This window comes from Jaculus jaculus, chromosome 1, assembly GCF_020740685.1.
Source record: "Jaculus jaculus isolate mJacJac1 chromosome 1, mJacJac1.mat.Y.cur, whole genome shotgun sequence".
NCBI lineage: Eukaryota > Metazoa > Chordata > Mammalia > Rodentia > Dipodidae > Jaculus > Jaculus jaculus.
In genome coordinates this window covers 151127952-151141443 of record NC_059102.1, presented here as the reverse complement: position 1 = coordinate 151141443, position 13492 = coordinate 151127952, and the positions used below count along the sequence as shown (strand labels likewise).

The window sequence follows — 13492 nt, the reverse complement described above, 5'->3', positions numbered from 1 at the left end:
AATAAATAGAATGTTCTGTATCTTGAGGAGTTCATGTTATCTATAACATAATGATAATAGCATATGTGTATAAACATTAAGTAAGCTTCTTTGTTCTTTAACTCACTTTACCAAATGGGATGGTTCAAAACTACAAGGAGAACAATTCCTTTGGGAAGAGCATCCGTTTTGAAGTCTCTGAAATGGGGAAGGGTTTTAAGACGTCGTGCATGTATAGATTCTGCAGTAATGCATTCTTTGATCCATAAGCAAGGGCACCTCACGAGGTCTCTGGGGGATACAGAGCGACTTTCATGTACCGCACCTGCTTAGGGCTGATAAACATGGGGTTCCAGTTGTACTCTGGGGATAACAGCTTAGTGGGCTTATTGAGGAAAAAGTACTTGTTGAGGTATTTTTCGTAGGAACTGTTAAGTCCACTTCGCATGTCATGAAGAATGCCCTTCAGATAGTTCTGAATGAAGTCCAGAATGCGGCGCGGCGTGCCACCAATGGTGGAGCCTCCATAATAAAAGTCACCTTTTCCGAAGGGGATGTAGGCAGCCGACTTAGGTCTCCTCTCATAGGGGAAGTATTTAGGGTTTTGAAAATACCACCTGGCATGGAGCTGAGCCACAGATGCGCCCAGGGTCTCCACCCCAAATTCATTCTGGAAGACCAGGTTGGCTGTCATGCTGAACAGGAAGTCCACCTCATTCTGGATGTGATCCACGATGTGCTCAGCCAGGGTCTTCATGCGCATGAGGTCAAGATCGATCCACCATCTTTCCCTCCCCATCACGAGCACCTGGAAACTTCGCAGAGGACTGGACTGTATGTAAGGCAGCTGCGGGTATGTGTCCACCATGATGTAGAAGACCACCCTGTGGCCAGGCATGAAGTACTTCTTGGCCGATCGCAAGAACAACTCCAGGTGCTCGTCGACAAGCCTGGGAACACATAGAGCAAGAAATTTAGTTTTTTTTTGGCGGGGGGGGGGCGCTAGGGAGATAGCTTAGCAGTTAAGGTGCTTTCCCTGCAGAGCCAAAGGACCCAGCTTTGATTCCCTAGTACCCACCTAAGTCAGAGGCACAAGGTGCCACGTGCATCTGGAGTTTGTTTGCAGTGGCTGGAGGTCCTGGTGTGCCCACTCTTCCTCTCTCTATCTGTCCCCCCCCCTCTCAAAATAAATAAATAGATTTATTTTGCCTGGGGCGGTGGCTCAGCAAGTTATGAGCACTTGCTGCACAAGCACCAGGGCCTGATTTTGACCCGCAGCATCCATGCAGAAAATCCAGGTGTGGTTGTGCTTGTCTGTAACCCCAGTGCTGAGGGGGACAGGATAGTTGCTGGTGCTTGCTGGTCAGCCAGCCTAACAGATGAACATGGAATTGCACGTTCATTGTGAGAGCCTGTATCAAGAAAATAAGGCAGGGGCTGGAGAGATGGCTTAGCGCTTAAGGCACTTGCCTGCGACACCCGAGGACCCATGTTCATCTCTCCAGATCCCATGTGAGCCAGATGTACAATGTGACACAAGCACAAAAAGTCACACACACACACACAAGATGGTGCACATGTCTGGAGTTCAACTGCACTGGCTGGAGGCCCTGGCAAGCCAATTCTCTCTCTCTCCCCTTCAATCTCTCGCATAAAAAAGCCAGACTGTTGGGCTTACCTCAAAAAAAGAAAATAAAGCAGAGGCATGATGGAAAAGAACACCTAATATTCTCCTCTGCGCACATTCAATGGGGCGTGCATACACACATACACACAAAAAAAGAAAATAGGCTTATTTTTCTAAATGTTCTCTTGGGAGTAGACACCACTGAATGTACTGTTTAACAGAAATGTCCCTGCTATTAACCCCAAAAGGTCACGGGAGTCCACGGGCCTGACAATGGCCATGGTGTTTTACAAAAGCCCAGTGGACATTGGCCCCAAACTCCCAGGTTTACAGACCCAGCCATGGTGCAGGAATCACTGCAAACTTGCACAAGATGGCCGGCGGGGGGGGGGGAGCAATCACGCTGCTCAAAACGCAGACCGTCCGTGGAAGTGCATCTACGTTTTCCAAAATAAAAAGGATCAAAGGTCAGTAGGGCCTACCTGCCAGCAGCAAAGACGGCCAAGCCCACCGTAATATTCCGCTTTCTGTAATATTTTTCCAGGGCCTGTCTGTGGAAGGTCTTTTCCCATATGATTGGAGCCAGCCAGTTCGTGATCGTGATGACATCCGGGCGTCTCCTGTGGCACACAGGGGAAGTCAAGCAGGTGTTATCCAGTGGCAGATGCTAACACTGATGTGGCACACACTGGGTACCAGTCAGCCACCAGATCGCTGATTTGCCCTTTGGTGATGATTCTCTTTTGCCATGTGAGCATTCATATTCTGCCTGGTCTTCGGGTGGGGAAACCATGTTACGGATGGCCAAACTCAGCACAGGGCTAACGTGTGGCTGAGCTGGCACTCCCTCCCCACTGCTGTGGCCTTGAGCTTTGGGCTCTGCTCCTTCTTAGCCTGCCTTCCAAGTCTGGAGCTATTTATCTTGAGTTCTTTTTTCTTTTTCTTTTTCTTTTTTTTTTTTTTTTAACATTTTTTAAGTTTCATTTTTATTTATTTATAAGAAAGAGAGAGAGAGAGGGAGAAAGAATGGGGGCATCAGGGCTTCTAGCCACTGCAAACGAGCACTCCAGATGCATGTGTCACCATGTACATCTGGCTTATGTGTGTAACTGAGGAATTGAATCTGGGTCCTTAGGCTTCACAGGCAAGTGCCCTCAATCTCTGAGCCATTTCTCCAGCCCGTATCTTGAGTTCTGATTGCAGCTTAAGTGATTTTATTTTTTAATTTTTTTTTTAAATTATTTATTTATTTGAGAGCGACAGACACAGAGAGAAAGACAGATAGAGGGAGAGAGAGAGAATGGGTGCGCCAGGGCTTCCAGCCTCTGCAAACGAACTCCAGACGCGTGCGCCCCCTTGTGCATCTGGCTAACGTGGAACCTGGGGAACCGAGCCTCGAACCGGGGTCCTTAGGCTTCACAGGCAAGCGCTTAACCGCTAAGCCATCTCTCCAGCCCTTAAGTGATTTTAAAAAGTAGGGAAAATTTTTTAAAACGGGGGGAGCTGGAGAGATGACTCAGCAGTTAAGGTGTTTGCCTACAAAGCCTAAGAGCTTATGTTTGAATCTCCAGGTCCTACGTAAGCCAGACACACGGTGACACAAGCATGTAATGTCGCACATGTGTACAAGGGGGCAAACGCGCCTGTAGTTCATTTGCAGCAGCTAAAGGCCCTGGCATGCCCATTTTCAATCTCATTCTCTCTCTCAAATAAATAAAAAAAGAAGGGAACTGGAGAGATGGCTCAGCTATTAAAGGTGCTTTCTTGCAAAGTTTGAAGGCTCAGGTTCAATCCCCCAGTACTCATGTGATGCCAGATGCACAAGGTGGTGCATATGTCTGGAATTTGTTTGTAGTGACCCTGATACACTTTCTCTCTTTCTCTTTCTTGTTTCTCTCTTTCCTTCCAAATAAAAAACAGCTGATGGCTTGAAAGGTCAAATGCCCCAAGGAGGTAAGCTACTACTGTTGTTTGGCTAAATAGATATGCTGTGCCCATAAAAATTGCCTTCTAGGGGGGTGGAAAGATGGCTTAGTGGTTAAGGCATTTGGCCGCAAAACCAAAGGACCCAGGTTTAAGTCCCCAGGACCCACATAAGCCAGATGCATAAGGCAGTGCATGTGTCTGGAGTTCGTTTACAGTGGCTGGAGCCCTGGCGCATCCATTCTATCTGCCTCTTTCTCTGTCACTCTCATTCACTCTTTCAAATAAATAAAATAAATAATTTTTTAATTGCCTTCTAAGGCTGGAGAGATGGCTTAATGGTTAAGGTGCTTGCCTGTGAAGCATAAACACCCCAGTTCAATTCCCCAGAATCCATGTAAGTTATATGAACATGGTGGTGCATACATCTGGAGATTGTTTGCAATGGCTGGAAGGACCCTGGTGCACCCATTCTCTCTCTCTCTCATACATAAAAATAAAAAAATTAGCCAGGTGTGGTGGCACATGCCTTTAGTCCTAGCACTTGGGAGGCAGACGTATGAGGATCACTGTGAGTTCGAGGCCATCCTGAGACTACAGAGTGAATTCCAGGTCAGCCTGAGCTAGAGTGAGATTCTATCTCAAAAACCAAAAATAAATTAAAAATTAAAAACTGCCTTCTAAATATTCATGTTTATACCTATAGATTCGTACTGCTCTCACTTTTGATCAGAAAAGCTTTTTATTTCCTTGTTTTTTGGCAGATGGTAGTGACTACTGAGGAGACTCAAGACTCATCAAAGAGTTGAGAAGTGACAGTTAAGAACTTAGCACCAAATGAGATATGTCTCCCATACCTATCAAGGTTTGGGAGACGTGGAAGAAGGGGGGAAAAAATGTAAGCGCCAGAGGATGGGGAAGAGGGCTTTGGAGTGCTGTCTTTTGTACGTACACGAAGGGGCAGCTACATGCTGCATTCACGACTCCACACCGGATGGCTGTCATTATTACCTGTACAGTATTGGGCCCACTAATATTGTTATGGATTATGGAGGAAGGAAAAAAAAAGACACTAAAACAAAAAAGGGCTAGTTGCAAAGGAGTTCAATCAAAGAAGGGCTATGGGAGAGTGGGGGGCAAAAGAAAACAATGGGAGGAGATTATGATCAAAACATATTGTGTGAAATAAACCTTCCAGAAAAAGTTAAAATGGGGAGAATCACCTAACCTTATTTCTCTTCTATCTCTCTCTGCTTGTAAATAAATAAATAATTTTTTTTTTTTTTAAAAAGCAAGCTAGCAGCTAAGGAGATCCCCCAGCATTCAGTGAAGTGCTTACCACACAAACATGAAGACCAGAGTTCTGATCCCCAGCACCCATGTAAAAAGCTGGGTGTGAGGGCATACCACATCTGTAACCCCAGTGTTGGAGAGGTACAGACAGTAGCATCCCTGGGGCATACTGCCTAGCTAGTCTAGCTGAATCAGTGAGCAGTGGGTTCAGTGAGAGACCCTGTCTCAAAAAAAAAAAAAAGAGGCCGGGTGTGGTGGCGCACGCCTTTAATCCCAGCACTCGTGAGGCAGAGGTAGGAGGATCCCCATGAGTTTGAGGCCATCCAGAGACTCCATAGTGAACTCCAGGTCAGCCTGAGCTAGAGTGAGACCCTACCTCAAAAAACAAACAAACAAACAAAAAGATGGAAATCAAACGGGGAAGACACTGAACATCAATGTCTGGCCTCTATGTGCGCGCACTCTTGCTCATCTACATAAACACTCCACACATGCCAAGAAAGCAAATAATAAGTAGTACAAGTGGATTTTTGTGGAAAACAGTGATGAGAATTGTCATGATCATGGACTAAGATTAATATAGTTGCATGTATCTGAGGTTCATGAAAATACATGTATGCAAAAAGGAACACACAGGCTGGGAAGATGGCTCAGCGGTGAAAGGTGCTTGCTTGCAAAGCCTGCCTGCCCAGGTTTGATTCCCCAGGACCCACATAAAGCCAGATGCACAAAGTGGCACGTGTCTGGAATTCATTTGCAGTGGAAATTGGCCCTTGTGCAGCCATTCCCCTTTTCTCAAAATAAACAAATACAAATATTTTAGAAAAAGGAACGCACAAAAGATGGAGAAGTACATAAAAGTGTTGAAACAGGGCAACCTTTATCAAAATGCAAATTAAATTGAGATAGCAGATTTGCCAAGAAGAAAAAGAGTTGATAACACTTTCATTTATCCACAGTAAAAAGAGAAACTTGGGGGCTGGAGAGACGGCTTAGCGGTTAAGGTGCATGTCTGAGAAGCCTAAGGATCCAGGTTCTATTCTCCAGGTCTCATATAAGCCAGATGCACATGGTGGCGCATGAGTCTGGAGCTTGTTTGCAGTGGCTAGAGGCCCTGGCAATCCATTCTCTTCCCCCCCCCCGCCCCCTCCATCTCTAATAAATAAAAATAAATCTTAAAAAGAAAAAAAGAAACTTGGGGGAAGGAGAGATGGCTTAGTGGTTAAGGCGCTTGCCTGCCAAGCCTAAGGAGCCCGGTTCGACTCTCCAGGTCTGACACAAGCAGACACAAGGTGAAGCAAGTGCACAAGGTCACACATGCGCACTAAGTAGTGCATGAGTCTGGAATTTGATGATAGCGGCTGGAGGCCCTAGCCTCTCTCCTTCTCACATACACTCTGGCTGTCATGCATTAAATAAAAAAATAATAATAATAAAAAATAAAAAGGCCAGACTGTTGGGTTTACCTCAAAAAATAAAAGAGAAATTTAGCAACTTTACATCAAAATTTAATTTTTTTTGTTTTTATTTTTATTTACTTATTTGAGAGCAACAGAGAGAGAGAGAATGGGCACACCAGGGCCTCCAGCCACCACAAACGAACTCCAGACGCATGCGCCCCCTTGTGCATCTGGCTTACGTGGGTCCTGGAGAATCGAGCCTCGAACTGGGGTCCTTAGGCTTCACAGGCAAGCGCTTAACCACTGAGCCATCTCTCCAGTCCAACATCAAAATTTAAATGTCTGTGTCCTTCGACCTAATGACTATTCCATTTTAGAAATGCATCCCATGATTAAAAGTATATCAGTATAAGCCGGGTGTGGTGGCACACACCTTTAATCCCAGCACACGGGAGGCAGAGGTAGGAGGATCACCGTGAGTTCGAGGCTACCCTGAGAGGACATAGTGAATTCCAGGTCAGCCTCAACTAGGGTGAAATGCTACCTTGAAAAAGCAACAACAAAAAAAGTATATCAGTGTATATATATATTGAGGTAGCGTCTCATTCTAGCCTAGACTGACCTGGAATTCACTCTGTAGTCTCAGGCTAGCCTTCAATTCACTGTGACCCTCCTACCTCAGCCTCCCAAGTGCTGGGATTAAAGGTGTGTGCCACAATGCCCTGCCTCTCTCTCTCTCTCTATATATATATATATATTTTTTTTTTTTTTTTTAATTTTTATTAACATTTTCCATGATTATAAAATATATCCCATGGTAATTCCCTCCCTCCCCACCCCCACACTTTCCCATTTGAAATTCCATTCTCCATCATATTACCTCCCCATTACAATCATTGTAATTACAAATATGCAATATCAACCTATTAAGTATCCTCCTCCCTTCCTTTCTCTACCCTTTATATCTCCTTTTTAACTTTCTGGCCTCTGCTACTAAGTATTTTCATTCTCACGCAGAAGCCCAGTCATCTGTAGCTAGGATCCACATATGAGAGAGAACATGTGGCACTTGGCTTTCTGGGCCTGGGTTACCTCACTTAGTATAATCCTTTCCAGGTCCATCCATTTTTCTGCAAATTTCATAACTTCATTTTTCTTTACCGCTGAGTAGAACTCCATTGTCAGTATATATTTTTAAAAGCCAAGCATGATGGCTCCTTTAATCCCAGCACTTGGGAGGCTGAGGTAGGGGGATGATCATAAATTTGAGGCCAGCCTAGGCTACAGTGAAAGTTAGAGGTTGGCCTGTACTGTTCACAAAAAAAAAAAAAAAAAAATAGAGGAAAAGAAAGCTACTGCAAGCACAGCAGGTGGGGAAGCACACCACCATCATCACCGGAGGTTTTCAAATGAGGACAGTAGCGGCCTTTTCCTGCTGCTTCCAAAGGAGTGCCCGCCCGCCTGTTCTTACTGCCTCTCTTTTCACTAACTTGCCAGCCAACATGTTCAGGGTGTCTATGCAGCTCTGAGCGCAGTCACAGTGGTGATGGTTGACAAGTGTGCACAAACCAGTTCCCTCCTGCCCTCAATGGTCTTCCCCACCCTCATTCACCAACATCCCCAAAGCCTGGGCGAGGGGGACTTGAGACTTGCTCTCCACATCCTGCTGCTGGGTGACCAAATTGTTGCTCCTTGCAAAGCCAGGAGGGTTAGCCTGTGAATCCAAGCTGCAGGCACCAGCTTTTCTTAGGCACTGGGAATGCCTGTCTTGGGGAGCTACCCAGGGCTTGTGTTGGGGTCTTAGAAACAGTCTTCTAACTCTGGACCCGCCCCCCAGCACAGCCACGATGGGGTGGTGGGGCAAAACCTCCATCACATCACAGTGACATATACTATTTTTGTGAAGGGTTATTGAAGGGTTAATAGCTTTGCCTGAAAAAAAACAGAGGAAACTAAAAAGTTAATAACTATCCCTCAGGCTAGAAGGCCTTAAAAGAAACAACAGAGGCTTTCAGCCACCCTGACAAGCAGGACACCTCTCCTGATGGATGTACTCCCCTTAGCTCAGATGGCCTTGAAGGTATAGAAACTATCTGGGGTAACCTCCCTTAGACAATCCTGGCTGAAGAAACCTATTCTGAACAAGGACACAAACAGCTCCAATTTTCTTATCAACTGCACCTGGTACCGTCTGTTTCTTAGGACCCTCCTTGTAAATTTGAACCGCAGCATGGCTCAGTGCTTTGGCCTTCATCCCGCGGGATGTTCCTCTCAATAAACAGTCTGTCCGTAGAGATCAAGTCTGGTGTCTTTTTTTGCTTTCCTCTTGCACCTTCCTTACAGTTATCTTTGCTCTTACCTGGGTTTAAACCAGTCTGAGAGCTGAAGTTCTTGTGCCTGGTGGTTCCTGCTACAAAGAGGAACAATCATTACAGAACCCATTTGCTCTGCCCATCCCCCACTGAGCCCACAATGGGCAAGCTCTATCCGGCCATTCTACTTGTCCACACTGCCCAGCTTTCAGATGGCCACAGCCAGAAGGCAGTGGTGGAGGGGAGAGAAATGGAGCCAGGAGAGGTCTCTGCTAGGCCCAGAAGGGTGTGAGCTGGTCCAGGAAAGAGATGCAGGGAAGAGGGGTCAGGACTAACGACAGAATGGTTCAGAAAAGTACAGTGGCTTGAGGGGACCCAGGTTCAATTCTCCAGTATCCATGTAAGCCAGATGCACAAAGTGGTACATGCATCTAGAGTTCATTTGCAAGTGGTACATGCATCTGGAGTTCATTTGCCGTAGCTGGAGGACCTGGTGCACCCATTCTCTGCCTGTCTGTCTGTCTGTCTCTTTCTCTCTGCCTCTTTCTCTTAAATAAGTAACTAAAAATAAAAATATTTTTAAAAGTACAGTGGCTAAGGGAAGGAGTTTTAAAAAATGAATGGGCTGGGCATGCTGGTTCACACCTTTAATCCCAGTACTTGGGAAGCAGAGGTAGGAGGATCACCATGAGTTCGAGGTCAACCTGAGACTATATAGTGAATTCCAGGTCAGCCTGGGCTAGAGTGAGACCCTGCCTTGGAAAAATAAATAAATTTAATTTAATTTAAAAATAAGCAGGTCAGATCTAAGAATATAAACTCAGGGGCTGGAGAGATGCTCAGTGGTTAAGGTGCATGCCTGCAAAGCCTAAGAACCCAGATTCAATTCCCCAGTACACATGTAAAGGCAGATGCAAAAGGTGGCACATGCATCTGGAGTTCATTTGCAGTAGCTAAAGGCTCTCTCTCTCTCTCTTTCTCTCTCTCTCTCAAATAAATTATTTTTAAAAGGACGTAAACTCAGACAAAATACAGATTTAATGGATTCGTGTGGCATAGATAGGTTGGGGTAGGAGTCCAGATGTTCACCTTTGATCCTCTTTTCATTTAAATGCAGGTGTCTGACTTATGATGGGACAAAGGCATCGTAAGTGGAAATACTGGTGGCTGGGAACAGTCATGTAACCTTCAACTGGGCAAAACCACCCAACACCCAGCCTGTTTCATAAGGAAGTGCTGAGCTTTCCCTGCGACACTGAGGCTGTACTGTAAATGACAGACAGGCCATGTGGGCACAGTGTTGTCATCAGGGTGGTGTACGTGCAGTGGCCCCGGACTGTGAAGTTAAGTGTCCAGTTAATCACCTACCAGGCAGCTGTCCTTTTATGACAGGTATTATTTTGTAAGAGGCGTGACTGTCAGAGCTTGTTCCTTTCTTACATGAGCTGAAATGGCCTTGGCACAATGTCCCTTTATTGGACCATGGGTGTCCCACCATTGGACTTCAGATGACCTTAGATGACTCACCATTGGATTTCAGATGCTCCACCACTATGCCACAGATGTCCCACCACTGGGCCACAGATGCCTCCCACCGGATCATGGATGTCCCCCCCTAAGACCTTGGATGTCCCACCATTGGAGCACATATGTTCCATTGTTGGACCTTGAATGTCCCACTGTTGGAGCACAGAGTTGCCACCACCGGACCACATATGTTCCACCACTGAACCTCAGCTGTCCCATCATTGGACCATGGATGTCCTCCACCACAGAGCCACACCACACATGTCCCACCATGGGACCTCCCAGGACACTGTGTCAAAATCCAATTTCCCAGGACAGAGCTCACCATAAACAGCTGTGACAAGTGAAGAACTTGGGGAAAAGTCATCACTATTTTAGTGTTAGGGTCTTGTTAATTCCTGGGGTGTGAAGCAGAAAGCATGGCTGACTGAAGAGAGTTTTCCTACCTAAAGAACAGCGTCATACTCCGGATATGCTCCAAAGCAGTGACTGTCACACCCTGGTTCTGGGCAGCTGAGCCTGCAAAGCTTGAATGTCACCCAACAGCAGAATCAGCAGTTGGGCTTGGTGTTGTCAGCTTCCTCACAGCAGGATGGCACCAAACCCAATCCTTACACATCCGGTTGCTTTAGACCTGGGTCAAGGGACACACTTCTATTCTGTTTCGATCCCAGCAAAACCACACCCAGCATGTGCGCCCCACAGCTGAGGCCGATCCCCATCACTGACACGCGCAGGGCTCTCTGATCTGGAGGTCCAGGGGCTGCAGGCCGCACGGCCCATGCAGGAAGCCTTGTCCCACAGTCCCCTGCCCTGTCTGCAGAAGGCAACCTACTAGGGAGCAGGGGCTCCCACTACGCAATCCTGTCCAAGAGCCCCAGAAATACTGCTACATCATGCTCCCTTTGCTCAACAGCCAATGGCAGGTCCTCAAATCCCACACACATGCACACTTGCACACTCAATACACACTCATACACACACACACACCCTCACCTGCACATACTACTAACTACACATAGGCAGACCCAGTCACCTCTAGGGATTCCAGCTTACTTTTCTCTCTCTGCCCCGCCCCCATCTATCAGCATTAGAACTTGCAGCCCCGGAAGTTTCGTCCTCTGACGTGTTGGATGTTTGTAAAACAAGAATTCCTGTCCACGAAGGCACCTTGCCTGTGGAGAAGTTCGTCAGAAAAAATATGAAACACCCGCAAACTTGAGTTTTGGATGAGCAACGGAGGCATTTGTAGTGTAGAATGTCTTAAATAATGCACGGGGTATATTTCTCAGGAAGTGACCTGGGGCTTATGGGCAATGTAGCTGAGCATCATCTGTTTCTACTCCTCAATGGCATCGACTCTACTGGTAAAGGGTTCCTTAGTCTCTAAGTGGGGACAAAATACTAAAGCTTTTAATGTGAACAAAGAGCTTTTGCAATTTGAATTTTTAAAATTTCTAGAATGAGCTGGCTGTGGTGGCACACACTTTTAATTCCAGCTCTCAGAAGGCTGAGGTAAGAGGATTAATGTGAGTTTGAGGCCAGTCTGAGATTACATAGTGATTTCCAGATCAGCCTGGGCCAGAGAGAACCTACTTTGAAAAACTAAAAAAGAAAAAAATCTAGAATGGGATCCTTCTATGGACTCCTCTCTCTTTCTCTCTCTCATTCTCTCTCGGTCTTAGCCACTGCAATCGAACTCCAGACGCATGCACCACCTAGTGGGTATGGAAGACCTTGCACTTGCCTCACCTTTGTGTGTTTGGCTTAAGTGGGATCTGGAGAGTCGAACATGGGTCCTTAGGCTTTACAGGCAAGCATCTTAACCATTAAGCCATCTCTCTAGCTTTTATCACTATTACTATTTTATTACTGTTGTTCGGGGATGCATGTGTCATAGCATGTGGGTGGAGGTCACAGGACAACCTCAGGGTGCTGGTCTTTTTTCACCTTGGTTGGTTGATACAGGGTTGCTTGTCACTGAGAAGGCCAGACTAGCTGGCCTGTGAGCTTAGGGATTCACCTGACTATGCCTCCATTGCCACAGGCATGTTGGGATTACAAATGCATGTGCCACTTTGTGTCCAGATTTTCATGGGTGCTGGGGATCCAACCTCTAGTAGGCAGACTTGTAAAGCAAGTGCATTGGACCAATGAACAACCTCCTCAGCATGTCTACATATCTTTTCTGGCAAGTGTGACTGCCTTTTCTAGTGGCACTTGGAAACGCTGTGCTGCTGATGTTAGAAGAGGGGTTAGAATTTTCTATGAAGAAGAAAAGATGGCAAGTTAACAGATATTTTTCTAGCAGGTTGATTTTAATATTGTTTACATTAGATACAAACTTAGAACTTGGAAATGAATATTGATCTCATTACAGATCAGTTGTGCCTCCATGGTCAAGCAGTCGCTTAGCATGCTCCTGGCCCTGGGCTTCTTTCCCAGCACCATAATGATGACAATAGAACAAACAAGGAGCACTATCTCTTGTCCTGTCTCTCATTTTCATGGCATTATCACATAAATTATGTCATCTCTCAGGGCTGGAGAGATGGCTTAGCAGTTAGCACACTTGCCTGAGAAGCCAAAGGACCCATGTTCGACTCTCCAGGTCCCACGTGAACCAAACGCACAAGGTGACGTAAGCGTGCAGGGACGCCCATGTGCACAAGGTGGCACATGCATCTGGAGTTCAATTGTAGTGGCTGGAGACCCTGGCATGCCAATTCTCTCTCTCTCGCTCATAAATTACAAAAAAATTATGACATGTCATGCTGTATTTCACATTTATTTCCATGGAGAGAGAAAAGCTCCCTGTGGGCAGCAGACCTGCAATAGAGCTTGGTGACCACAAGGTGCTTAAGAAATGATTGCTGGGGCTGGAGAGTTGGCTTCATGGTTAAGGCACTTGCCTGCAAAGCCTAAGGGCCCAGGTTCAATTCCCTGGCACTCATGTAAGCCAGATGTACAAGGTAGCAAGTACATGCTTCTGCAGTTCAGTTGCAGTAGCTAAATGCCCTGGTCCACCTATTATCTCTCTCTCAAATAAGCAAATAAATAAAAATATTTTTTAAAAGAAATGATTTCTGGCTCTCTGAAGTTGAAAGAATTAAAATATGCATACTTTGTCCCATGGAGAGAAGTTAACTTGTTCATTCCACTGTGAGTGGCATTTTTGGATAAAAGTCAGCATTTAGGACTGGAGGGATGGCTTAGCAGTTAAGGCGCTTGCTTGCAAAGCCAAAGGACCCAGATTCAATTCCCCAGAACCCACGTATGCCAGATGCACAAAGTGCTGCACACGTTTGGAGTTCAATTGCAGCAGCTGGAGGCTCTAGCATGCCCTTCTCTCTCTCTCTCAAATAAATACATAAAAATTTTTAAAATGATTTTAAAGAGTCAGCATTTAAACCACCTCTGCCTCTCACTGA

At 46.0% G+C, this 13492-nt stretch overlaps 1 protein-coding gene across 1 annotated transcript; it reads right to left on the bottom strand.

Moving 5' to 3' along the window:
• Positions 1-259: 259 nt before the first annotated feature.
• Glt6d1 (glycosyltransferase 6 domain containing 1) lies at positions 260-8664 on the bottom strand. The gene is made up of 3 exons (XM_004653860.3): positions 8582-8664; positions 2089-2226; positions 260-929 (listed from the first exon to the last, which is right to left on the bottom strand). Exons 1-3 carry the CDS (start codon positions 8662-8664, stop codon positions 260-262), a joined length of 891 nt encoding a protein of 296 aa, XP_004653917.3.
• Positions 8665-13492: the final 4828 nt, after the last annotated feature.